At 43.5% G+C, this 27,533-nt stretch overlaps 2 protein-coding genes across 2 annotated transcripts in view; one reads left to right on the top strand and one right to left on the bottom strand.

The window, feature by feature from the left end:
* The window catches only part of PCP4L1 (Purkinje cell protein 4 like 1), a 28,179-nt gene extending 13,079 nt beyond the window's left edge, over positions 1 to 15,100 (bottom strand). Inside the window, exon 1 of the mRNA XM_055587359.1 lies at positions 14,859 to 15,100. Coding sequence (XP_055443334.1) covers positions 14,859 to 14,867 — 9 coding nt within the window. The 5' untranslated portion in view covers positions 14,868 to 15,100. The remainder of the gene's footprint in view (positions 1 to 14,858) is intronic.
* Positions 1 to 27,533, top strand: part of PFDN2 (prefoldin subunit 2) — a 185,846-nt gene that overhangs the window by 39,229 nt on the left and 119,084 nt on the right. The window lies entirely within an intron of this gene.

Consider the following 27,533-nt stretch of genomic DNA (forward strand, 5'->3'; position numbering starts at 1 on the left):
CCGTCTAGTCAAGGCTATGGGTTTTCCAGTGGCCATGTATGGATGTGAGAGTTGGACTGTGAAGAAAGCTGAGTGCCGAAGAATTGATGCTTTTGAACTGTGGTGTTAGAGAAGACTTTTGAGAGTCCCTTGGACTGCAAGGAGATCCAACCAGTCCATCCTAAAGGAGACCAGTCCTGGGTGTTCATTGGAAGGACTGATGCTAAAACTGAAACTCCAATACTTTGGCCACCTCATGCGTAGAGTTGACTCATTGGAAAAGACCCTGATGCTGGGAGGGATTGGGGGCAGGAGGAGAAGGGGACGACAGAGGATGAGATGGTTGGATGGCATCACCGACTCGATGGACATGAATCTGAGTGAACTCCGGGAGTTGGTGATGGACAGGGAGTCCTGGAGTGCTGCGATTCATGGAGTCGCAAAGAGTCGGACACGACTGAGCGACTGAAATGAACTGAACTGAACTGATTGAAGGTCATATAGCTAAGAAGTAGCAAAGACAGGATTTGAACCAAGACAGTCCAACTCCAGAGTCCACCGTCTTGAACAATATGCTATGCTATATCTCAGTCTCCAGCCAAAGACATAAGCATGTGTATGCATGTGGAACACACATACCACATGAGAAGCATGTCCAACGTGAAACTGACTTAATTAGACAAGTTCTCCCACACAGCAGAGCAATCCCTGGGTAAGAAGGAAAGTCCTAGGGACTTTCTTCCTTCCATTTCCACAGTTAGACAGCTGTATTCAAGACTACTCTCTCAATCCATAGTCCCCAACAGTTTCTTGGTATACACTCTAGAGCAGGGGTCCCCAACTTCCAGAGCCAATGCCTGATGATCTGAGGTGGAACTGATGTAATAATAATAGAAATAAAGTGCACGATAAATGTGATACACTTGAATCATCCCCACCACCACCCCCACTCCCCTCAACCCCTGGTCTGTGGACAAATGGTCTTCCATGAAACCAGTCCTTAGTGCCAGAAAGGCTGAAGACCACCATTCTACAGGGCCCCATCCTCCCAGGACGGGGAGAGCTCATTCGTAATTTAAGAATCTGACCCCAGACCACCACTCTACAGGGCCCCATCCTCCCAGTGTGGGGGGAGCTCATTTGTAATGTAAGAATCTGACCCCAGACCATGCCTACTGATTCAGATTCCTACTCTGAGAGTTGAGCTGACCACACTGACTCTGGTTTCCATCTTCTAAAAAAATATATATACAATTTAAAAAATATTTATGTATTTGGCTGGGCCTTAGTTGCAGCATGCAGGGTCTTTAGTTGTGGCATGTGGGATCTAGTTCCCTGACCAGGGATAGAACCTGGGTCCCCTGCTTTGGGAGTTTAGAGTCTTAGCTACAGGACCGCCAGGGAAGTTCTTGGCTTTCATTTTAATGTTTGCTCAGTGGGCCTCCTGACACACACCAGGCTAGCCCCTGGGGGTTAGCCGTAGCCTGTTTGTGTGTTCTTCACTCCCAGGGAGATGCTAGCCTTTCAGATTCTGAGAATTCCATGTGCAGGATCAACCTACTGGTTTCCATTCCAAATGACTCCCTTGCATCCACTGAAGCCTGTTACTCCAAGCTTCTAGCGAGCTGAAGCTTGGTTCAGTTGCACCTCACTGCGCAAAGAGGACTAAATGTTTCTTAACTTCTCAAAACACACCAAACACTAATTAGCAACTATGAGGCCCATCAACTCTTGTTTTTCCCTAGAGGGCCTTCGTTTCTTTCCCTGCCTTTCTTCCTGTATTCCCTTTTTCCTCACCTCTGGGCCTGACGTGTTCCAATGTTCCATTCCATCATCTTGGCAGTAGCTGCCAATTCCCCATGAGTAACTTTTGTTTCCTCCGCTGTTCAAAGTTGTGGACTCCCCCTTCCTGTGGGGAAGGAGGAGAAGGAGAGGCCTGCTGGCTTAGGAGTCTTTTGTCTTCAGGCATTGAGACTGCAGAGAGAGGTATGACATAGCAACGTCCTCCTTTTCCCCACCCCACACCTCCTTCCAGGGCATTTATCAGCATTCAGATGATGTCTTGTCCTTCCATTTGAGTTTTAGAGCCCATTCCCCTTTTCGCCTTCTCAAGAAGCTTTACAATCAATGTTCTTCACTTATAAATAAAACCTCGTCCTTTCTCTAAGACAAAAAAAAAAAAAGGCCTTCATCAATTTGAATTCCTTCTCCAGCCACCACTAGAGTGAAAAGAATCAGATCTAGAACCAACCCTGGAGGAACCTCAATATTGAAAGCTTAGGGTGATCCATTCATAATAGTGCTAGAATGATTGGCTGCTGCTGCTGCTGCTAAGTCGCTTCAGTCATATCTGACTCTGTGCGACCCCATAGACGGCAGCCCACCAGGCTCCCCTGTCCCTGGGATTCTCCAGGCAAGAACACTGGAGTGGGTTGCCATTTCCTTCTCCGATACAATGAAGTGAAAATAAGTGAAGTTGCTCAGTCGTGTCCGACTCTTTGCGACCCCATGGACTGCAGCCTACCAGGCTCCTCCATCCATGGGATTTTTCTAGGGGAGAGTACTGGAGTGGGGTGCCATTGCCTTCGCTAGCCATGTACAAAAAACCTCAATCTATACTTTGCACCTTATACAATAATTAACTTGAATATAAAACCTAAACCTGTAAAACTTCTAGAAGAAAATACAGGAAAAAAATCTTTGCAACCTTGGGTTGGGCAAAGATTTCTTAGATACGCCAAAAGCACAATCTATAAGAGAAAAAAAAATTATAAATTGGACTTTGTCAAAATTAAAAATTGCTCTGAGACTTCCCTGGCAGTCCACTGGTTAAGACTCAATGCTTCGCATAGCACATGGAACTCTGCTCAATGAGACATGGCAGCCTGGATGGGAGTGAGGCTTGGGGTAGAACGGATACATGTATATGCATGGCTGAGTCCCTTCACTGTTCTGAAACTATCACAACATTGTTTGTTAATCAACTACACCCCATATAAAATAAAAAGTTAAGAAAAAAAAAAAAAGAAGACTTAATGTTTCCACTACAACAGGCACAAGTTCGATCCCTGGTTGATGTATTAAGATTCAACATGCCTGCTTGGCATGGCCAAAAAATACACACACACACAAACATATATGTTTAAAACTGCTCTTTGAAAGACACTTCTAAGAGAATGAAGAGACAAACCTCAGACTGGAAAAAGTATTTGCAAATCAAAAATCTGATAAAGGACTTGTATCCAGTATATATATAGAACTTTCAAATATCCATAATATGAATACAATTTGTAAAAAGGACAAGATGTTTGGACACTTCACCAAAGAGATGCATGGATGACAAATACGCACATGAAAATTTGTATAACATCATTAGTCACTTGAGAAATTCACACTAACACCACAATTAGGTCTCATTATATACCTAATTCCCTGGAGAAGGAAATGGCAACCCACTCCAGTATTCTTGCCTGGAAAATCCCATGGATGGAGGAGCCTGGTAGGCTGCAGTCCATGGGGTTAATTGGAGAAGGCAATGGCACCCCACTCCAGTACTGTTGCCTGGAAAATCCCATGGAAGGAGGAACCTGGTAGGCTGCAGTCCATGGGGTCGCGAAGAGTCAGACACAACTGAGTGACTTCACTTTCACTTTTCACTTTCACGCATTGGAGAAGGAAATGGCAACCCACTCCAGTGTTCTTGCCTTGAGAATCCCAGGGACGGGGGAGCCTGGTGGGCTGCCGTCTATGGGGTCACACAGAGTCCGACACGACTAAAGAGTCTTAGCAGCAGCAGCATATACCTAATTAGAATTTTTGTTATTGTTTTGGGTTTTTTGTTTGTTTTGTTTATGACAACACCATGTGCTGGCAAAGATACAGAGTGTCTGGAATTCTCAGACATTGCTGGGAATGCAAGATGGTATAGCTACTGTGGTAGTTTCTTTTTTTTTTTTTCTTCATTTATTTTTTGGCCACAGCATATGGCATGTGGGAGCTAAGTTCCCTGACCAGGGATCAAACCCATGCCCCCCTGCAGTGGAAGTGTGGAGTCGTCCTAACCACTGGACCACCAGGGAAGTTCCTGTGGCAGTTTCTTAAAGTGACGTCACTCAGTTGTGTCCGACTCTTTGCGACTCCATGGACTGTAGCCTACCAGGCTCCTCAGTCCATGGAATTCTCCAGGCAAGAGTACTGGAGTGGGTTGCCATTGCCTTCTCCAGGGGATCTCCCCGACCCAGGGATCAAACCCGGGTCTCCCACATTCCAGGCAGACGCTTTAACCTCTGACCCACCTTAGGGAGTATTGGTAGTTTCTTAAGGGTACATTTATTATATAGCCCAACAATCCTACTCCCAGGTATCTACTCAAGTGAAATTAAAACTTATGTCTACATGTAAACTTGTTAAGTGAATGTTTATAATGGCTTTACCTGTAATCATCAAAAAGTATAAGCAATCAAATGTCCCTTAACTGAGGAATGGATAAACAAACTGTAATACATCCGTACAGTGTAATACTACTCAGCAATTAAAGAAGGAATGATCTATGGACACACACAATATGGACGAACTTCAAAGGCGTTATGCTAAGTGAAAGAAGCCAGACCCAAAAGGATACACACATATTGTGGGATTCCAGTTATGTGATATTTCTCGTAAAGGAAAAACTCTAGGGACAGCAGGCAGACCAGCAACTACCAAGGGCTGAGGGGTGACTGTAGGGGGGCTGGGGGAATTTGGGGATGATGGAACTGCATATATCTTGATCGTACACGAAAATTTATATAACATGAAAATTTGTATATATTCATCATTATGATGAATGGTGGTGTTTATATGACTATATATTTGTTAAGATTCACAGAACTATACTCTGATAAGGGTACATTTTACTTCAAGTAAATTAGACTTTATTTTTTTATTAAGGGATATAAAAAGGTTAAGGAGAGGTCAAGAAGCTAGCAAAGACTGAGAGAAACGGAGTAGAAAGGTGACTGGGGTGGGGCTGAGGGCCAGGATCTCTCACGTCTCTCTTCTTTTCATAACTGGGCTCCTTAACACATTCACTGTTTCCATTTCCTTATGTCCCACACACTCCCCAGCCCACTTCAACCTAGCTTCTACTCCTTCTCCACTGAAACGGCTCTTTAGGAAACCAAAGTTCTCTGTAATAGTAAATCAAATGCAAAGTTTCAGCTCCATTTGGCTTGACCTCTTGAAGCATTCAGCAGTGTTAATCATTTCACCTTTCTTGACACACATTCTTTCCGTGGCTCCTGGGAAAACAAACAGTTTTTCCTGTTTGTTTTTTTTTTCTTTCTGGACACTTCTGCCAACATTTAAGTATTGGAGGCTCTCAAGGTTTGGCTCTAGTCTCTCTTCTGTTCTCTTTTCCCAGATGATCGTATATGTTCCTATGACTTCAGTTTATCATTTATACCAGAACCATCCAACAGAACAAGGTTCGGCAAACTACTGCTGACTGCTAAATCTGGTCTGCAGCCTGTTTCCTAAATGAAGTGTTACTGGACCTCAGGCGTGCCCTTGTTTGCGTATTGCTTGTGGCTGCTTTGGCAGCACAATAGCAGAGTTGAGTAACTGCAACAGAGACCACACGGCCCACAAAGCCCAAAATATTTGCTACCTGGCCCGTTACAGGAAAAGTTTGCAGACCCCTGCAATAGAACTTTTTGCAATAATAGAAGTATTTTGAAATGATAGAGTGCCATCTAATATATGGCAGTGCCTAGACACAAGAGGCTACTGAATATTTAGAAATGTGGCTAGTGCAACTGAGGAATAAAATTTAGAATTTTTTAATAACTTAATAATTATTATTAATTATTAATAATAATTAAACCATATTCAACAGTGCAGAATGCCACTGAGGACTCAAATGTACAATCTCCCTTTGTTATCCAAAAAGGATTGGTTTTAGGATCCCCAAGGATATCAAAATCCACAGATGCTCAAATCCCTTATATAAAGTGGCACAGTACAGTTGGCTCTCCATAGGTTCTGCCTTCTTAGATTCAGAAATCTGATCCGCTGTTGGTGGAGCCTCTGGATACAGAGGGCAGACCACATATCTCTACCCCAAACCTCTCCTCCGAGCTTTAAAACGTCTCCACTTGAGTGTTTTATGGAAACTCCAAACTCTTCAGTTTCAGACTAAATTCATACTCGTACCTACCCAACCTAGCCCTCTGCAATATTTCCCATTTCATCCAATTGTACAAGCCAGAAACCCAGAAATTGTTTGTGATACCTTTCCTTCCTTTATATTGCATATCTAAATTCAATAGTAAGTCCTGTTAACTTTATTTACCGAATCTCTCTTAATCCCCTCACTTCTCCCACCGGTACCACCCTAACACAGCTGTTTCTTATGCAGACCACCTTAACAGCCCAGATGTTAGCAATGCTGCTAAGACAGAGATGAAAATTCTTAACATTGTCTAAAAGGCCCAACATCATGCAGCCTCTGATGCCTTAGTAGCCTCGTCTCTGTTCCTTCCCGCCTCGATACCTTGACGCACGGTTCTCTCACCCCTGCTCCCCTTTTACCTAGTTAATTCCTATTCTTCAGAGCTCTCCTCAAGAATTGCTTCTTCCAGGAAGCTCTTCTAAGCCCCAGACTAGGCTAGGTCCCTCATTATAAGTTTTCATAGCATCTAAAGTATTTCTCCTTGATAGTACTTTTTATTAACGTAATTACATATTAATTTAGTGGTTAGATACTGAATGTCTCCCTCATCTCAGTGTGAGCTTCTGTGAGGGTAGCGGCAGTATCTATCTTATTCACTCTTGTAGTCCCAGAGTTTTGAACAATGCCTTTACACACGATATATACTCAGTATTTGTCTTTTTTTCAGTTTAACACTTAAATAAAATATTTATGTATTTGGCTGAGTCAGGTCTTAGCGGCAGCACGCAGAATCCTCAGTGTGTCCCGTGGGACCTTTCACTGTGGCACACAGGCCCTAGCTGTGGCCTCGGGCTTAGTCGCTCTGTGGCATGTGGGATCTTAGTTCCTTAACCAGGGATCGAACCCACAATCCCTGCATTGCAAGGCAAATTCTTAACCACGGGACCACCAGGTAAGTCCCCAACTAGCATTTGTTGAAAGAATGAAGGGAGCTCCAACTCTGCTCTATTTGCCACCACACCTAGCTTTCTAAAATCTGTTTCCAGATAGCTGAGGGCCTCATTTTGTAGTGGTTCAGAAATAGTGAAGCTAGGTCATTGTTTTTCCTCACTTCAGCGGATTTACCTGGAAGAGAGCTGAGGCTGAAGGGGAAGAACTTCTCTAGAAGTATATTTCATATTACTTTTGTTATGGTTATTGTGTGCTTGTCTTACCTCCCTTTCCCCACCTTCACCACCCCACCAGAGCCCACTTCCTTGAAAGCACGGTCCATTCATTTGTGTATCACTAGCAGTAACTGCAACCTATACCTTGCACATAGTAGGTACTCAATAGATATTTGATTACATGAATTAAACTTTTCTTAAGCCTCAAATTCCTGGTGGAAGCAGTATGTCATATCAGGTAGAGTTAGACAGATCTGGGTCCATACCCTGGATCTGAATTGACTGTCCCAGCTCTGCCATTCTTAGCTTTGTGACATTGGGAAGGCAGTTAGCCTTGCTGTGCTCAGATCTCTCATCTGCAGAAGAGAAATATATATCCTAAAAGGTAAAAAGAACTAGAAAAATGTATGTAAAATGTCTAGTCCATATGAACATAAATAGTTATTATTCTGAAGTAAGGTAACTCTGGGTTGAATGTAAGGACAGGTCAAGTTACTAGGGTGCTGCATGGTTCAAGTCCTGGAATGAAACAGCAGAGCTTTCCACGGAGTAGATCTTCACTAAGTGGGCCTGAAGAAAGAAGAGAATACCTGGGATGGCTCTAAAGGCCCTGGAGGCTAATTCTAGTACAAAAGGAGTTTCATAACTGATCTCTTTTTACTCTAAACTAACCCTGGAAATCACAATCTCCCTATCTTCCCAATGCCTGACCACAAAAAGGCTGACAAGGGCTCTAAACCTTTGGTAAAGGGTCCAACAACAGACTGCTTGGATAGAAATTGTATTCTGTACAGCCCCTGCCCATGTCTGGAGTCCTGGAGCCTGCTGGAACCAGTCCCAGGTCAGGGGTGTACAAGAGGAGAGCTCCAGTAGAGTACCTCCAACAATGTTCATGTTTTACTTCAAAGAACCCTTAGACACAAACACACTGTTTGCTTTTTTTCCTTTCCTTTTTTTTTTTTTTTTTTTTGAGTTATAGACCACAGGGGGGTGATTAGTGCTCAGGAGCAAATAAACCACGTCTCTTTGATCAAGTTCTTTCATCCATCTACGTATCACAAAGATGTTTGTGGAAATATACTCCTTGCCTCAGAGGACAGTTTGGTTAGTATTGTCTTGGCAAAGCACCTAAAAACAGTCAAAGTGGTAGCAACTTAGGTGCTGTTTCTTTGCTAGCACTGTTGGGAAATAGGCACCCTATAACTCTAGGCCCCACTTGCCCCACCGCCTTCCTGGGCTGCAATTCTTCCTTTCTTAATCTCTTTCATCTTCAGTGGTGTTGCCATAGGAACCACTGTCAGAGGGAAGAAGCAAGACAGTGTCACCCCCTCTGCTCCAAGCAGCAAGTTAAACCATAGGAAAGGTAAACGACCCAGATTTTCCCATACTCCTCATCCTACTGGCGTCTTTCAAGAGGTATCACAGGTTGTTAGCAGCAGCGACAGACAGGAACAAAGGAGCATCTCATCATACCTGGGCAACACATACCCTGCTTTTGCATGATATAACTAGGATGCTGGGCAAATCAAAGCATGTTATACACACATTATATTACTGTTAGAATCACATAATCCAGATGAATAGGCACAAGGGCTTAGAATCCTGTCCTACAGTCCAGGGCAGGGAAATCTAAAAAGGGACTGAATCCTAAAAATCCCAGATATGAATCCCAGACACCTCTTTCTTGCCTGAGTATTGACATAAATCCTAGGCTGTGTAAGCTCCCTGTTTGCTTTAGAGGCACAGAAAGGGAAGAGAGACAGGGTTAGTGCATCTGCTTTCAAGGGGTGACAGAGAGGCTTCAGCCCCGCAGAGACCCTTCTATCCCTGCTGACATGTTTCCCCCCAATGTGAAATGAAGTTCACTGCTAAAGATCCTTAGAAAGGCCTTTGAGATCCCCTGGTGCCCCTGAAAGACCCCAGACTGCTGTTTTTGGAGCGCCGTTGGAACTGTTTCAATTCTTTCAGTGTAGCAACCAGCTGCAGTCCTCAAACAGCTTCACAAAGACTTTCTCAAGGTCACCCTCAAGATTATAACAGGAAAAGAACTACGAATCCTTACTTCCAGTTCTACATACGCACCTTCTTTTCCTAACATAAGGCATATAACTCAAATACCTTATAGCTCGGGTGCCTCCTAAGACAGGAATAGAATCTAAGCAGTCCGAGCTCCCAAGCCCCCTGGTCTGTCCTTCCCCATTCAGCAACCCCACCTCTGTTTCCTGGAATAGCAGTACCCCCCACCGGAGTCAGGCACAATTCCTTGTTTATGCCAGCTCATGGTACGCAGTGAGTCAAAGGCCCCGGCCTGTTTCCCCCCAGCATGGACTGCCACAATTTAATGAGTGTTATTTGTGGTGCTTTGCACACAGCTTGGAACTGTGCCTTCACCCCATACTGAGGGAAGCGGGTGGGGGAGAGAGAGTAGTGCCAAAGCATCACTTATTACTATAATCTTCAATGTGCATCCTACCCATGGCATTAATGTCCCAAAATAAACGTATTAATCCCACCACAGCCTACAAAGCAAACATGCAGCTGGAGGGCTTTGCGTGGGAGGGAGGCACCACCAAGGACACCGGAACGGTGAATGGCGCCTCTTTTCCCTGGATGGGGGGCTGGGAAACCTAGGTGGGCCTGCCTTCTGGTGTCAGCCTGGAATTGAGCAGTCGTCAGGCTTCAAGGAGGAGAATGTGATAAGGTCCAGGCACCTGCAGAGACGCAGATTTCTTAGAGAAAGTGGTTTTGGATCTGCTTCTGGCTTGGCTTACTCCTGCAGGTAAAATAATCCTGGGTAAGTCAAGCCATCTTGAGCAGCGGGTTTGGAGTATGGATTTAGACAATTATGCACTTAGTATTGATCACTTACTTTGCCAGCCTAATACATTCTTCTTCCCCTCTTCTAGATTTCTCCTCCGGAAGCCACTATACTCTCTTTGGAAGTCGAGTGGCCAAATAAAGGAGGACTGTTCAGCATCTGTTTGATCATCAAGTATAGCAATTTTACTTAAATACCCACTTTTCAGCACTGGGTCCTCCAAGTCAAATACGTTAGAGTTAACAGAATTGGTCATTCCTTTCTTCTCTGAAAGAAAACCTCTCCTTCTGGCCCTTGATGCTCTACACTTAAGGAAATAAATGATGGACACCAGGAGCTAAAAATGCATGAAAAGAGGGCCTCCGGGCTTCCCCTTCCCTTGATTCCTATTAACTTACCTACTCCACTTCAGCACATGCATTGCACCCATTTTTAAGGTGAAGAGGCATCTCAAGGAAGAATAGTGTTTTCATTCCTATGTTGGTCTCTCCTCTCTCTCTATTCTCTTACTCAGGATTTACTAAATCATCCTGCTTAGATTTCCTATATAAAGTATTTGTAGTATTGTCCTTCAAAGTTGCATGCAGACTTCATGTCACTCTATCACTGGGGTCACACACTAAGTCTTAGGGAGAGCTCTTTGGGGATAAGAAGGCAGTCATCTGAGCCCATGGTTGACTCTAATGCTGAGGTTTGGGCCTCAGTTTCCTTGTCTGCACAAAAAGAAGACTGGGCCAGATGACCTTTAGGGCTCCTTAATGAATCTGAAATTATATCACTAAAATGTTTTGATACATTATTTGAGATTTTCTTGATGAAAAATATTACCTGTATTTCTTCTAGAAAGATTTTTGCAAAACTAAGCTTATTTTTTCCCATGATAACATAGACTCATGAAAGATAGTTTGGAACTACAGGAAAACAGAAAGAAAACAGGAGGAGGCATTTATAGAATCACTACCTTGAAAAGACAGTTATTAACCTGATCCTTCTTCCTCCACTGCCTCTGCAAGCCTATACCCATCACTTTTTTCAGGGTTAAGACCCTCCATGGACAGATATGAAAGACTGCAGGTTTGCATATTTGGACTTCAGCCACATTACTTATGGATACCTGACCCTAAAGAGACTTGATATTCTAAAGTGTAACTGATCACAGCTGCAGCTTAGGAAAAAGAGTCATCTATATTCCTGGGTCACAGGATGACAAAGTCATCCACTTGGACCATCCAGAGAGTCTTCTGCTCAAGCAGCCGAAGTCGACAACCTGGATGGATGACTGAGAAGAGGAGCAAATTCTAGAACCAAGTTATGGTTTCTCTTTCTTTCGAAGACAGATATTTCTAGAGGTAGAAAGGTTTCTAATATCAAGCTTTTCTGTTTTATATGTCCAATATAATTATCATCATAATTAAATACAATGAGAAAGAGAGAGAAACTTGGATTTCCCCCAAGTCCCTACCAGGTTCCCTAACAACTGGTTCACAGAAGATATAACAGAATGATGTCACTCTGACCAAACTTACATTGTGGAGAAGGCTTGTAGACTCAGACAGTTATGCACAGGAAGAAGAATGAGATCCCCAAAGTATATATGTTATGTTAGTCACTCAGTCATGTCTGACTCTTTGTGACCTCACGGACTTTAGCCCACCAGGTTCCTCTCTCCATGGGATTTTCCAGGCAAGAATACTGTAGTGGGTGGCCATTTCCCCCTCCAGGGGATCTTCCCAACTCAGGGATTGAACCCAGGTCTCCTGCATTGCAGGCAGATTCTTTACCATGTTCCATTCCTATTAGTGAGGAAGACAGCAAGCAGAATAATAAAGGAGGGAGTACTGGTTCTAGTGAGGTTTCTAACTGATCTGTCCCTTGCTCCATCCCCTGCCAGCCTGGGGACAGACACTATGGGGCAGACACCATGGGACTAGTTATCAGACCTCCATAACCTTCGTTTCTACAGAATGACTGCTGGACCAAGGGATTCCTCCAGCTGGGCTTTTTTACACTTGAGAAGTGCAACAGGATCACAGAAAAACTTGCAAGTGTGCCTTAAGCAGCCAGCTACACCATATGAGAAGAGATTATAGGAAAGAGCCCTCAGGGACTGGATGCATCTCCCATTCCCATTCTTCACCGAAACTGGCAAAAAGTTATTAAACTATAAGAGACAGGCTGATTGTCAGCAATCAAGCCCTGCCTGCAGCTGTGAATGCAGACAAGCTGGAGATGAGCCTGCGGCTCCTCTGCGCATGAGCACACACACTCACAGGGAAATGCTCTGCTGCAGTACTGAGTGACAGCAAAGAGCCAGGAAGGCAAAGTGTAACCAGAGACCCTCCCCAGCAGTGCCACCAGGACCCTACACTTTTCCTCTAGGTCTGGAGACCACCTCCCCCTTCCAATTTTTACTCTTCATTTGAAATGAGAATCTCTTAAAGAGATCCCAAATCCTCTTATTTCATGCAGTTTCTCTGAAGCAAGAAAATAAGCAGGTAGAGGACGTGAAGCTTACATAAGATTCAGAGTGCACAGGGCTTTCCTGGCTAGAACTCAGCCTGAAATAGGAGACCCCTGGGGCTGGGCTGAGAGAAATAAAGGAGCTTGGAGTCTCCCTGGAGCTTCAGAGCTCTGGGCAACACTTCCGCTTTTCATCATAACTTTTACAGGAGGAAGAAAACAGGCTGGGTCTTGGCCTCGACGGAATTCAAGGTCCTTTGGGAATCTGGTTTAGAGACAGTTAGTCTCTGTGAAAGCCCAGGTAGCTGTTTCTGGATTTCATACTCATCCCTGAAGTCGGGCTCAGCTCCGTATTAGGGGGCAACTTTGACGGCTAAATTGCTAGTTAGAGCCAGATCACTCTGACAGCCTGGAAGTCTGGGCAGCCCTGCAGACACCTGATGGTTACTTCCCATTCAAGGATCCTACTCTCACCATTCTACTTGGGTTCCTGATTGAGGCTAGCCAAGTACAGCCGCTAAGACCAGACTTGACGTTCCCCTCAAACACCAAATTGTTTTCCTTGACACTGCTTTGTGACAGTTTTGTCACTCCACCAAATACCACTCTAAATCCCAGCCCCTGTAGCATATTCTACAAAAAGGCTGTGCACTTCCCCTTAAAAGCACAGACTAACCATACATCTTCGTGTTGGCATAGCCCTCAGATCACAAAACCCCAGGGGATGGCTTGAATTGCAACTTTCAGATTTAGAAACACTGCAGGGGGGCATTGAACTCTAGACCTCAGTGAAAAGAGGAAATGGAAAAACCTCTCCTCTCATATTAGAGCTGAAAGAAGCAAAAGGAAAGAAGGTTGAATCTTTTTTTTTTCTTCCTTTTCTTTCTGAAAGGTTGCTGTAATCACAGTCACAACTATCTGAGGGACAGGAAACCACTTTAGCTCATCTGCAGCCCGCAGACTAGCTGGATTTTCCAGGATGCATTTAGTGGACATGGCAACCAACATATAGTGGTTGGCACTAATTGGCTCCCTGGGTGACAGCTTTTGGTAGCCAGCAGAGCTCTTGCTAAAGATGAAGATCTAAACCGAGACCCCGGCTCCAGCATCCTGCCCCTTCACTGATCTGTATTCTTGAGAATTCTCAAGCTAGTTTTTCTGAAACACTCTAAAATAAATGCTTTTAAGTTAAAATTTTAAAAAGAGAGAGAGAGAATAGCTAACATAGATTGAGTGCCTACTCTGTGCCCGGTACTAAGTACTTGGCATATAATATCTCATTTAATCATTAGAACAACCAGTATTACCCCCATTTTGCAGATAAAACACTGAAGCCGAGAAAGGTTTAGTAAACTTGCCTAAGGCCATATAGTAAATAGTAGAGCTGGGATCTGGCATATAGATGAGAAGTTGGATTTAACACAGGATCCTGGGTACTAGGAAAGGGGTTGCCAAGACCAAGCCTGTGATGTCACTGCCCATACTGACTTCACTCAGAAAGGAAGATCCTTGTCTCTGGATGCCTGCAAATGCAGTCAAACAATGGCACAGGTCTTTCCCAGTTTCTGTTTTGACCCTCACAGATGGACAGTGTTCTCTGAATAGAAGAAATTACAGTTAATGGACTGGGTCTGGCTCAGATGACCACGGATCCTCAGGATGTAACAAGCACTGCAGAGGTAGGTCTATTCTTGAAGGGGACATCTCCCCAGGAGCCGGACAGGTCTCCACTACAAGGCTTCTGAATGTCAGAAATGGTCCTTCCAACAGTTGGTTCTTGATTGAATGAATGGAGGGTGGAATGTCACCTTCCTAAAAGGGGCAAAGTGGCCACCTCAGGGGCCGAAGGCTGGAGTTCTCGGCTGAATGCTACCTAAGGAGTGTAAAAGCAATACAGCCCTAGGAGGACAGAAGTGAACGGTTTTCTCAGAAGTCAGGGGAGTGAAGGGAAGCCCGAGTAACCTCGGAGCAGTAAAACAGATGCAGAGAGCCGCATCCTGAGGGTAAGATTTATAACCAGAGACCTCAGCCTCCCTCCATTCTACACTCGATTCCAGTCCCCCAAAATCGCCACCCACAGTCGGGAAACTTAAAGCCCCCCTTTTCCAATCGCTCCCAGCGCCTGGATACGGGAGCTTTTCCAGAGAAGCAGGTGGGCGCCCCGGGAGGATTCTCCGCGGATGTGGACTACAGCACCCTCCCGAGCCGCCCTGGGACACGCGAGCCGCGGCCTCCCCGCGCCGCAGCCCTAGCCCGCAGCGGGGAGTCGAGCAGCGCCGCTCACCTCGCTCATCTCTGCGACCAGACGGGGCGCGCGGGGCGCGGCACGTGCAGGGGAGACAAAGGGCCCTCGGGTTGCACGGGCGACGGCAGCGAGTTACCGGGCTCTGAAGCAGTGTCCCCGCTGATGAGGCGGGGAGAGTCGGTGCAGAGAGCCGTTGTTCTAGTGCCCGCACCCCAGCTCCAATCGCTCAGCTCCGCGCCGGGAGCCCCCCTCCGACCATGTCCTGTCAGAGCCGTGCGGTTAATCACTGCTGGCCCCACTTTTTATAGTCAGAGCCATACCCGCCTCCAAACCGACCAATAGGAGCTCTTCCTACCTCAGAGTGACAGCACCTCGTAACCAATGGTGGCAGGCTCAGAGGTCCGCTGCATTTCCAAACTAGGGTAAGACAGAAAGCTGGAAGGAGGGGGAGACCGTCGGGGGATGAGCGGATGGAAAATGAAGTAGGGGGAGCAAAGAAGGAAGGAATAGTATACGAAGGAAGGAAGGTGAGAAAGGGAAAGAAGGGGTGTGTGAGTTTGAGAAAGAGAAGAAAGAAGAGCTGGAAGGAAATCAAGAGGGTACATGTGAAGCAGGCAACAGTGAATCAAAGGGTAAAGGGAAGAGATGTTGCAGATTAAGATTTAGTTATAGGATGGAAGTCTGAATAAGAGAAGGGCGGAAAGGAGGAAGGGAAGGAGAGGGACAGAAAGAGAGACAGAGAGATGGAAGGGGACAGTGTTCTGTAGCAAAGAACAGGGAAAGTTTTAAGTGCATGATTCGAAAGATTTTATTCTTAGGAGTTGAAAGACATTTTCAGGTTCATAAATCCTACCTCCCACATAATGCAAAAAACCCTCTCCAGCAAAATGATGGTTCCCTAGGGTCCACTTGAATAGGTAGTGAGCTCCTCCAAAAGTTAATTTACAACTGTTTACTCATTCAGTCTCAATCTGACAGCACATCCTCCACTGTGCTCCACTGTGGTGGAGAAACTATAAATAAAAATCAAAATTAAAAATTAAAAAAAGAGAGACTTCTTATGACCTTACACCTTTTGTTGCTATTAAAATAGATTTCACTGAATATGCAAGTCCTATCTCTTAAAGTCTAACTTTTTTCTTCCTGAAATTCAGGTAGCAACCCATTTGGTGGTACATGTTTGAGTACCAAAACTAGCAAGTGGACTCTGCCCAGGTGTAGGGAGCAGATGTGAAAGACGAAGCCCACAGCCCAATCTATACAGATTATTTTTCAGGAAGATGGAACCTTACTAAATAGTCACTATGTTGTATAAGTTTTAAGGAAAAATATGATGAGAGTAAGATGAAAAGAAATAGAACACCTAGGTAAAAGTCATGAACTTTCTGATAACTTCAACTACTATACCTAAATACCTAGTTTTCATTCCTACTTTAAAGAAATCCTTTAAATGCTCTTGCCTGTGATACTTCTAGACATTGCAAAACCTCTTAGCCCTCTTGAAGCTTCAGTCGGCCAAAGCCAAACACTTTCAGCTTTAGCTGTTACATCCTTTTTTTTTTTTTTAATTTATTTATTTTAGTTGGAGGCTAATTACTTTACAATATTGTAGTGGTTTTGCCATACATTGTTACATCCTTTTGATAGTTTCTTTCATGGTCTGCAATAACTGAGTCATTAATAGCTGAGCTTCTGTAAGTCAGCAACCACTGATCCATTCTCAACAACTAGATTCAGATAAGACCTCAAATACCCGTTCACTAGCTAGACCCTCGGTGTGTTTACATTTTCTCTGCCACTTCAGAAACAGAGAAAATAGAAAAAAGATCATATCTTTTCCCCTACAACTGGGATCCCCTGACCATCACTTTCCAATGGGAATCTGGTTGCCTAAGTTACTAAATTCTAAGTAGGCTAGCTCCTACTCTATGCAGCCTACTCTCTGGCTTCCCCTACCTTTCTAACAAATGGATAATTAGCCTTGAAAAGACTGTCTTTAATGAAGCAGACCTCTCCAAAATTTTTGAATAGTGATGCAAGGATTATACAGAGACTTCAAAATCCTAGATCATAGATTAACAAGTTTTTTCTATAACAGCCAGAAAGTAAATAATTTAGGCTCTGCAGGACCTGTAGTCAAACTACTCGAGTCTCCCATTATAGCTTGAGAGTAAACAAAATAGACATGACTATATTATCATAAAACTTTATTTGTGGACACTAATGTGTGAATTTCATATAATTTTCATGTGCTGTGAGTGAAATACTCTTTTTCTTCTTTTACATTTTTAATGTAAAAACCATTCTTAGCTCACAGACTCTGCAAAAACAGGCAGTATGCCAGATTTGGCTTACGGGTCATAAATTGCTGATACCTACCATGTGCCATGCTGTGTCAAGTCACTTCAGTCGTGTCTGACTCTTTGTGACCCTGTGGACTATACCCTGCCAGGCTCCTTTGTCCATGGAATTCTCCAGCAAGAATACTGCAGTGGGTTGCCATTTCCTCCTCCAGGGGATCTTCCCAACCCAGAGATAGAACCCAAGTCTCCTGCATTGCAGGCAGATTCTTTACCATCTGAGCCACCAGGGAAGATCTATAGATGATTAAATGGGATATGATCCCTACCATAGATGATTAAATGCTCAAGTATGCTACAACAGTAAGTTGTATAGAAGTAAATAGTAATAGGTCTAAGAAGAATGACATTGTCTAGGACTGAAAGACTCAAAAGATTCCTGGAGAAAATAGGATTTGTGTTGGATAAAGGATGGGTAAAATTTAGACAAATGGGAGAAGGAAGGCAGAAGGAGGAAAAGGTGTGGATCTGGCATCTGGGTGGTAAAAAGAAAAAAAATCGTGAAAGAAGACTGAGGTATATGATGGGGACGTTTCAGGAGATGTGTGAAGGTCTTGAATATCAAAATAAGGAATTTAGACCTGGTCCTCACACAAATGGCGCTTTTAGATGACTCTTTTAAAAAAACATTTATTTGGTCGCACCGGGTCTTAGTTGTGCCATGCAGGATCTTTCGCTGCAGCCCGCAAACCCTTAGTTGCAGCATATGGGATCTAGTTCTCTGACCAGGGATCAAACCCCAGCCCTCTGCATTGAGAGCACAGAGTCTTAGCCACTGGACTACCAGGGAAGTCCCTTTAGATTATTCTTGCAAGGTAAACATAGGATTGATTCGACAAGAGGAAGACCAAGAGCAGGGAGACAAAATGGGGATGTCATAGTTGTACGAAGTGCAAAAGTCTGGGTGACTGTAGGAAAAATAACAGAAGAAAAGGGACAACATCAAGAAACATAAGGTGTAAGGAATCAATAACAAGATTTAGGAGAGGATTCAAAGTGACTCTTGGAAATCAGGACCAGAACATGGGAATTTATTCAATTATTCATGGGCTGTTAAACACACATTATGGCCAGAACATATGCTAGGTGTTGGGAAAAGAAGACCCACAGGACAAAGCACTGACAGCCTAGAAGGGGAGAGATGGTCATGTGAACTCGAAGGCGCAGTATTATTATGGGTGCTGCGATGGAAACCTGGGCAAGTGTGGTGAGAGTCCAGAGAAAGGAATAGAATGAGAATAATAATCTGAACAGGCATCAGAAGGAACTACTAAGAATAGCAAGACCCCATGGATAGAACCGGAGTTGATTTGTGGAGACATTCACATACTATAATGAGGATAAGTGAAATCAGATATGTAAAGGTACTCTGTAAGCCATGATGTTAAAATGTGAGCTATTTTTATATTTTGCCAGAGCCTTGTGACTAGATGCACTACTAGGGAAGCATGTAGAAGAAGAAAGTTGGGAAGGTTTAAATTGAGTCTTAGAAGAAAAAACTCAGTTTTCCATAACCAATTGCCTTTGGAAAAATGAGAATCCAATAGAGGAGAAAGAAAAAAGAGCTATTAGAAGTACAGGTGGAGAATCAGGAATGCATAATATCATAGAGGCTAGGGAGAAAAGGCATTTCAAAGAAGATAATGTAATTGTCAAGGAGGCAAAAGCAATAGGGAGCTTACTTGGGAGAAAGCTCATTGAAGTCAACAGGTCACAGATCTTTGATGAATTTAGAGAAAGAAGATCAAAACTAGATTACCAGTATAAAGGAAAGGAGGTATCCTGAATCCCTCTTGTTCAAAGAAGTTTTTGTGCCAAAACTTGGGAGGCCAAAGAGGATAAAGCAGGCCCAGACTGGAAATTTGACTCAGTGGCCACCTGAGTGAGGCTGACCACGTGTCAACCGCAAACAAGGCAGGTACGAACAGCAGGCAGCAATGGTTCAGAAGTCAGAAAGGAGCCAGGAATCAGACGAAAAGACTGATGAGTAACCTGTTAGAAACTCAGAACAGCAAAGGATAATCAGCTGTGAGAGACAGCAGCTAAGAGGGAAACAGGAATGTACCCAGAAGACATGTAACATATGTTACTAGCAAATGCCTGAAAAACCAGAAACCCATTAAGTATTTATTTCATGAATGAATGCATTCACAAATAATAATATGATACCACATGGAATGAGCATGAGTTTGGAATCAGACCTCAATATCCTAGCTCATTTATTCACTCCATAAACTTTTTTATATGTGCTAGGAGTATACAAGACCCTAAGGATCCAGAAAACCCTGTATGCAGGTCAGGAAGCAACAGTTAGAACTGGACATGGAACAACAGACTGATTCCAAATAGGAAAAGGAGTGCGTCAAGGCTGTATATTGTCACCCTGCTCATTTAACTTATATGCGGAGTACATCATGAGAAACGCTGGGCTGGAGGAAGCACAAGCTGGAATCAAGATTGCGGGGAGAAATATCAATAACCTCAGATATGCAGATGACACCACCCTTATGGCAGAAAGTGAAGAAGAACTAAAGAGCCTCTTGATGAAAGTGAAAGAAGAGAGTGGAAAAGTTGGCTTAAAGCTCAACATTCAGAAAACTAAGATCATGGCATCTGGTCCCATCACTTCATGGCAAATAAATGGGGAAACAGTAGAAACAGTGGCTGACTTTATTTTTCTGGGTTCCAAAATCACTGCAGATGGTGATTGCAGCCATGAAATTAAAAGACACTTGCTCCTTGGAAGGAAAGTTATGACCAACCTAGACAGCATATTCAAAAGCAGAGACATTACTTTGCCAACAAAGGTCTGTCTAGTCAAGGCTATGGTTTTTCCAGTGGTCATGTGTGGATGTGAGAGTTGGACTATAAAGAAAGCTGAGCACAGAAGAATTGATGTTTTTGAACTGTGGTGCTGGAAAAAACTCTTGAGAGTCCCTTGGACTGCAAGGAGATCCAACCAGTCCATCCTAAAGGAGACCAGTCCTGGGTGTTCATTGGAGGGACTGATGTTGAAGCTGAAACTCCAATACTTTGGCCACCTAATGTGAAGAGCTGACTCATTTGAAAAGATCCTGATGCTGGGAAAAATTGAGGGCAGGAGGAGAAGGGGACAACAGAGGATGAGATGGTTGGATGGCATCACCGACTCAACGGCCATGGGTTTGGGCGGACTCCAGGAGTTGGTGAAGGACAGGGAGGCCCGGCATGTGCGGTTCATGGGGTTGCAAAGAGTCAGACACGACTGAGCGACTGAACTGAACTGAACTGAAGGATCCCAAAATAAAAGATGTACCTCTGGGCTTCAACAACTCAGAATTGATTGACAGAGTCAGAAAGAGACAATTGCTCTGAGATGTGGTGAGTGCTGTGACAAATGTGTGTGCAGATGTGTAGCTGTAACCCACAGGCTCTCAGAAGTGATCTGCTGGACTCAGACCCAAAGGGCAAAAAAGATCAGGAGGACTGGGTGGGAAGTGTGTGTGGGGGGGGCGGTCTGGAAGTAGGGTGTGTGTGGTGGTTCCAACCAGACAGAATAATGAGGGCAGATATTCAGAGGTGTGTGAGCATAGCTTGCTCAGGGAGCTAAACACATAAGCACATCTAGAGCGAAAGTACAGACATTAGGTCAGGAGAGGGAAATGGGTTTGGACAGATGAGGGCAGAGTGATAAATAGGGGCCAGATCATAAAGGACTTTGTGTGACATGCTAAAGAGGTTGGATTTTATCCTAAAGGTAATGAGAAGCAAATGAAGAATTTTAAGCAGGAGAGAGACAAGATCAAATTTGCATTTTAGAAATAGCAACAGCATGGAGGACTGGTTGGAAAGAGATGAAGCTGGTCATAGAATCATTTGATTTAATAATTTAATTCCACTACTTGCATTGATAAGTGGAAATTGATGAGGGCCTGAATTCAGCTAAGAGGTATAGGGCATGTAGAGGCCAGGAGACAGGAATGACAGAGCAGGCATCTGATCATTTTTAAGGAGGGAGAGAAAAGGGGCTAGGTGAATCCTTGGCTTCTGGCTCAATATCATGGAGAGAGTAGCAGTGGAGAGGAAGGAAATTAAGAGGGCAGGAGAATGAACATGTATTGTTGAAGGCCAGAGGTACGTCTTTTATTTTTGGATCCTTCAGTTCAGTTCAGTTCAGTTGCTCGGTTGTGTCCAACTTTTACAACCCCATGAACTGCACATGCCGGGCCTCCCTGTCCTTCACCAACTCCCGGAGTCCACCCAAACCCATGTCCGTTGAGTCGGTGATGCCATCCAACCATCTCATCCTCTGTTGTCCTCTTTTTCTCCTGCCCTCAATCTTTCCCAGTATCAGGGTCTTCCTTCCACTGTGTAAGGAAGTTTACATATGTTAATTTATTTAATTTTCACAACACACTCAGCTAGTGGGTATCACTAACCCCTTTTTCCAAATAAGAATAATGCAGTTCAGAGAGTTTAACCTACCAGGCTACAACCAACACAGATGTTTTTCAGAACTGGGCTGGGACAAGCATGATGGAAGAGGGCAAGGACATGAGTTAACCCTGAAAACCTGTCCACCGTGGCCGCCACGGGCATTCTGCAGCACCTCCCAGTCTCAGTTTGCTCCAAGGGAGAGACCCTGAAACTGGGGGAGCATTTCTGCATTTCTGCACACAGAAGAGCACACTCAGAGAGGTGTGTTCCTAAATCTACTCCATCTCAAAGAATGGCAAGGTGAACTCCTCCAAGAATAAGAAGGCTCAGGGCCAGGGAATTCCTGGAGAGTCCAGTGGTTAGGGCTCCATGCTTTCACTTCCAATGGTGAGGGTTCATTCCTCAGTTGGGGGAAAAAAACAGTTCAGGGCAATTCCTTTGCCCAGGTGAAGGGCAGCCCTCAGCCAGAGAATCTCTCCTCTAGCCTGAACTCCTCCCTAATCAATACTGATCTAGGAAGAGGACATCAGCCTCCCTTCCCCAGTCTGGGAATGGCCCAGCCTGATGATATCTGACTCTCATGGAACTGGGTCTCAGTGACATCAAATAGTTAGGAAAGGACCAAAAAAAATAAAAGAGAGAGAGAGAGAGAACGAATGAAAGAAAGAAATTCAACAAGCAAGAACCAGAGTCAAAATTTGAACTTAGGTCTGTATGACTCCAAACTCCATGCTCTTTCTACTTTTGCATGTTGGGATAGTCACCAAGTTAGGTTATATAGGAGATGTTAGTTGTGGGGAGTTGACGATGATTTCTATTTTGTTTTATTTTTTTCCATTTTTACTGAGCTACAATTGACATATAACAACATTGTATAAGTTTAAGGTGAACAGCATAATGATTTGATATGTACATATTGAAAAATGATTCATCACATAATTATAACTTTTTTCCTTGTAATGAGAACTTTTAAGATCTGTTCTCTTCAGTTCAGTTCAGTCGCTCAATCGTGTCCTACTCTTTGTGACCCCATGAATCGCAGCACGCCAGGCCTCCCTGTCCATCACCATCTCCCGGAGTTCACTCAAACTCACATCCATCGAGTCCGTGATGCCATCCAGCCATCTCATCCTCTGTCGTCCACTTCTCCTGCCCCCAATCCCTCCCAGCATCAGAGGCTTTTCCAATGAGTCAACTCTTCACATGAGGTGGCCAAAGTACTGGCATTTCAGTTTTAGCATCATTCCTTCCAAAGAAATCCCAGGGCTGATCTTCAGAATGGACTGGTTGGATCTCCTTGCAGTCCAAGGGACTCTCAAGAGCCTTCTCCAACACCACAGTTCATAGTAGTTCACAATTTTTATATTTCTTGCCTTTTCATGATAGTCACTCTAACAGCTGTGAGATGACATCTCAATTGTGGTTTTGATTTGTATTTCCATAAAAATTAATGATGTTAAGCACCTTTTCGTGTACTTGTTGGCCCTTTGAATATCTCCTTTGGAAAACTGTCTATTCAGGTCCTTTGCTCACTTTAAAATTGGATTATTTGGGGGTTTTGCTATTGAGTTGCATGATATTTTGGATAATAACCTCTTATTTTGGATAGTAACCTCTTACCAGATGTGCAGCTCGCGAATGTTTTCTCCCATTCATAAGTGGCCTTGTCATTTTGTTGTTCGTTTCTTTTTCTGTGCAGATGTACACGTTGTACCGTGCGTGCACAATCACTCAGTCATGTCCTACACTTTGCGGCCCATTGACTGTGACCCGCCAGTCTCCTCTGTCCATGGAATTCTCCAGGCAAGATTATGGAGTGGATTGCCTTTTCCTACTCCAGGGGATCTTCCAAAGCAGAGATCGAACCTGAGTCTTTTACATCTCTTACATCTGCATTGGCAAGCGGGTTCTTTATCACCAATGCCACCCGGAAAGCACAAATTGTACTATTAATACCTGTTTTTTTTTAATTATTAAGTTGCTTGTACTTTAGGTATCATAAAGCTCCATTTTAGACATACTGAATTTGAGATGCCTATGTGACATCCAAGTAAAGTCATCTAATAAACTACTGGGCATAGTAGTCCTTGCACAAGTTATTTACACTCTCTGACCTCAGTTTCCTCATCTTTAAAGGGGTGATATTACTTATCTTTTAGGGTAAATATTAGTAAGGATTCTTACACAGTACACTGCTCATAATAAGAACAAATTAATGAAGCAATACCTATAATATGAAACATGATCTTTACCACACAAGTTAGAGTTTGATTATACATCTCCTTGTAAGAGCTAGGAGTTCCATTTATTTATGCAGTCTCCATAATCAGACAGACAGTAAATTCCTTGATAATAGGAACCCTCTCTTTTCTCCTTCCCCATAGTTCCTCACCACAGAGTGGGTACCTAATAACTTAATGCTAAAGGAAATTGGCAACTCTGAAAGTGGATATGGGCCCAAGCATGGAAGGCCCTACACTCCTTCTGCAGTCTCTACACCAGTTGGTGGTACCACTGTTCTTTCAATCACCCATGCTAGGAACCTGGAGTCATCTTTAACTCCTCTTCCTCTTTCTCAACCCAGACATGCTAGCAATCACCAAGTTCCAAGTACTTCACCTCCCGTGTATTTTTCAAAACCCTCTCCTCCACTCTATCCTCCCACTATCCTAGATCAGGCTTATCAACCCTGCATCTACTGTATGGCAAGAGTTCCAGCTGGTTTCTTTGCCTCCAGTCCTGCCCGGATCCATCTTCCAAACAGTCGGTAGTTAGATATCTACAACAGATCTGACCATGTAATTTCCCATTTAACCCTTTAAAAGCTTCCTGATGGACTTAAGTTGCTATCTCCAGCACACAGGGTCTCCCATGAACCAGCACTGCCTACATCCCAGCCTCATATCCCATCTGTCTAGACTTCTCTCTTCCCACTCCAGCCTGAAATGTTATGCTCCAGCAAGAAAAGCCTGTTTGTGGTTCTACCATATCTACTTTATTGTATCTGGCTTCTCAAACTTCTCAGGTTGCACCCACTACCTGAACTACCTTTTATTTTTTTTATCTGGCTAACTCCTCGTTATCCTTTAAAAATCAACTCAGTTGTCATTCCTCCAGAAAGCCTTTCCTGTCTCCTCCTCAACACCTCTTTGCCAAAGCAAGATTAAATGTCCCTCTTCTGTGGTTCCATAAAGCTCTGTGCATAGCACCATCAGTGATTTGATTATATTTCTTTTTTTTTGCCTCACCACCCAGTGGGATCTTAGTTCCCCTGCCAGGGATCAGACCTGCACCCCCTGAATTGAAAGCATGGAGTCTTAACTACTGGACTGCCTGGGAAGTCTCTGGTTATATTTCCTTATATCTATTTAAAGGTCTGTCTCCCCACTCCGCACGTTTAAACTCCACAAGGACAGGAGAGCATCTTATTCATCTTTTTTTTCCCTTGGGCTTTTATTCATCTTTTTTATCCCTGCTGCTTCTGCTGCTAAGTCACTTCAGTCATGTCCGACTCTTAGCAACCCCACGGACGTCAGCCCACCAGGCTCCCCCGTCCCTGGGATTCTCCAGGCAAGTAAACACTGGAGCGGGTTGCCATTTCCTTCTCCAATGCATGAAAGTGAAAAGTGAAAGTGAAGTCATTCAGTCGTGTCCAACTCTTAGCGACCCCACCGACTGCAGCCCACCAGGCTCCTCCGTCCATGGGATTTTCCAGGCAAGAGTACTAGTGTCTAATATATAAGAGATTCTCAGTATTTGTTGATTGAATGAGTTAGTGTAAATTCTCCAAGTGTCCCACTCAAGCAAAGATAACAACAGATGCACACACATAGGTATGCAAGGACCAGATCCAAGTCTGTGCTCTCTGGAACTCAGCTTACTTCAAACTGCAGTATGTTATACATAGTTGAATATTGCACCTACCTGAGATGAAGAGGACCTAAACAAAGCTCTTTATAATCCAGTCTCTTCTAAGTGTATCTTTATGGTTCTAGCCTGCATTTGGTTTTTAACTCATTGTCATAGCAACATTAGTTATAATTTAGTCCTTAACTGAAGAAGCGAACAATATGACAAAAAGAAAAAACGCTGTATTCTAGTGGGAGAAGACTATATAAGCACAGGAACAACAAACACCCATGGGGATGTGCACTGAGAATGAACTTTCAAGGTGAAAGATTGAGATTTGTACCTTATTGCAGTGTTTGCACGATCAGATTTATCCAGCATAGACTTATCCAACATGTTACCCATCTCCAACACATCCAAATAGCTTTTGAAATTATTTTTTTTTCCATTCATAAATTTCGGAGAGAGTGTTATATACACACTTATTCTTTTCAGAATTCTTACTTTTTTATTTGCTATTTTTATTTTAATCAACTGGGGTTGATTCAGGTTTCCCTGGTGGTTCAACGGTCAAGAATCCTCCTGCCAATGCAGGAAACGTTAGATCCCTGTATCAAGAAGATCCCCTGGAGAGGGAAATGGCAACCCATTCCAGTACTCTTGCCTGGGAAATCCCATGGACAGAGGAGTCTGGTGGGTTACACTCCATGGGGTCACAAAACATCAGACATGACTTACCAACTAAACCATAACATCAACAGTAGTTGATTTACAATATTGTATTGGTTTCAGGTGTACAGCAAAGTGATTCAGTTATACATATGTCAATCTTTTTCAAATTCCTTTCCTATTTATTTTATTACAGAATATTGAGCAGATTTCTCTGTGCTATACTGTAGGTCCTTATTGGTTATCTATTTTAGAAATAGTCACGTGTATATGTCAATCCCAAACTCCGCATTTATATTTCCCACCCACCTTTCCCCTTTGATAACCATAAATTTTATTTTCTATGTCTGTGAGTCTGTTTCTGTTTTGTAAATAAGTTCAGTTGTATCATTTTTTTTAGGTTCTGCATGTAGGCAATATCATATGAATGTCTTTGTCTGACTTACTTTACTCAGTATGATAATCCTCAGGTCCATCCATGTCGCTGCAAATGGCATTATTTCATTCTTTTTAATGGTTGAGTAATATTCCATTGTATATATGTACCACATCTTCATCCATTCATTTGTCAATGGACATTTAGATTGCTTATGCCTTGGCTATTGTAAACAGCATTACAATGCACACTGGGGTACAAATATCCTTTCAAACCACAGTTTTCTCTGGACATATGCCCAGGAGTGGGATTGCAGGGTCATATGGTAGCTCTATTTTTAGTTTTTTTAAGAAATCTCCTTACTGTTCTCCATAGTGACCACACCAATTTGCATTCCCACCAACAGTGGAAGAGGGTTCCCTTTTCTCCACACCCTCTCCAGCATTTATTGCTTGTAAATTTTTGATGATGGCCATTCTGACTGGTATGAGGTGATATCTCACTGTAGTTTTGATTTGCATTTCTCTAATAATTAATGATGTTGAGCATCTTTTCAAGTGCCTCTTGGCCATCTGAACACATGCACACTTTTTATACTTGCAAAAATATTCTTCAACATTTATGGAGCACTAGACAACCACAGTGAAGGCTCCTACTTCTGATTCTTTAACTTATTACTTAGAAGTCCTTCATCTTGGCTCCATACAGGACCAGGTACATAATTTGCAGGGCCCACTGAAAAATGAAAACGCAGAGCCCCTTTTTCAAACATCATTAAGAATTTCAAGAAAGTAGAAATAGCAGAGCATTAAAACAAGCCCAAGATCCCTCTGAGCACAGAGCCTGTGTGACTTGATGGGCACACTCCCATGAAGCCATCTCGGGTGCACGAGTCCCCAGATCAATCCCAAATACCTCTAACATTCTAGAAGCCACTCTGATTTAATTCTCAGCCCTCCCTGCTTCAGAAGTGGTGCCTCTTCAGCTCTTTATACATAAGCTCTTAATTAGGCCCCAGTCTCTTTTGAAGAACTCACCTTAGAG

Source organism: Bubalus kerabau, chromosome 6 (assembly GCF_029407905.1).
Source record: "Bubalus kerabau isolate K-KA32 ecotype Philippines breed swamp buffalo chromosome 6, PCC_UOA_SB_1v2, whole genome shotgun sequence".
NCBI classification, from domain to species: domain Eukaryota; kingdom Metazoa; phylum Chordata; class Mammalia; order Artiodactyla; family Bovidae; genus Bubalus; species Bubalus kerabau.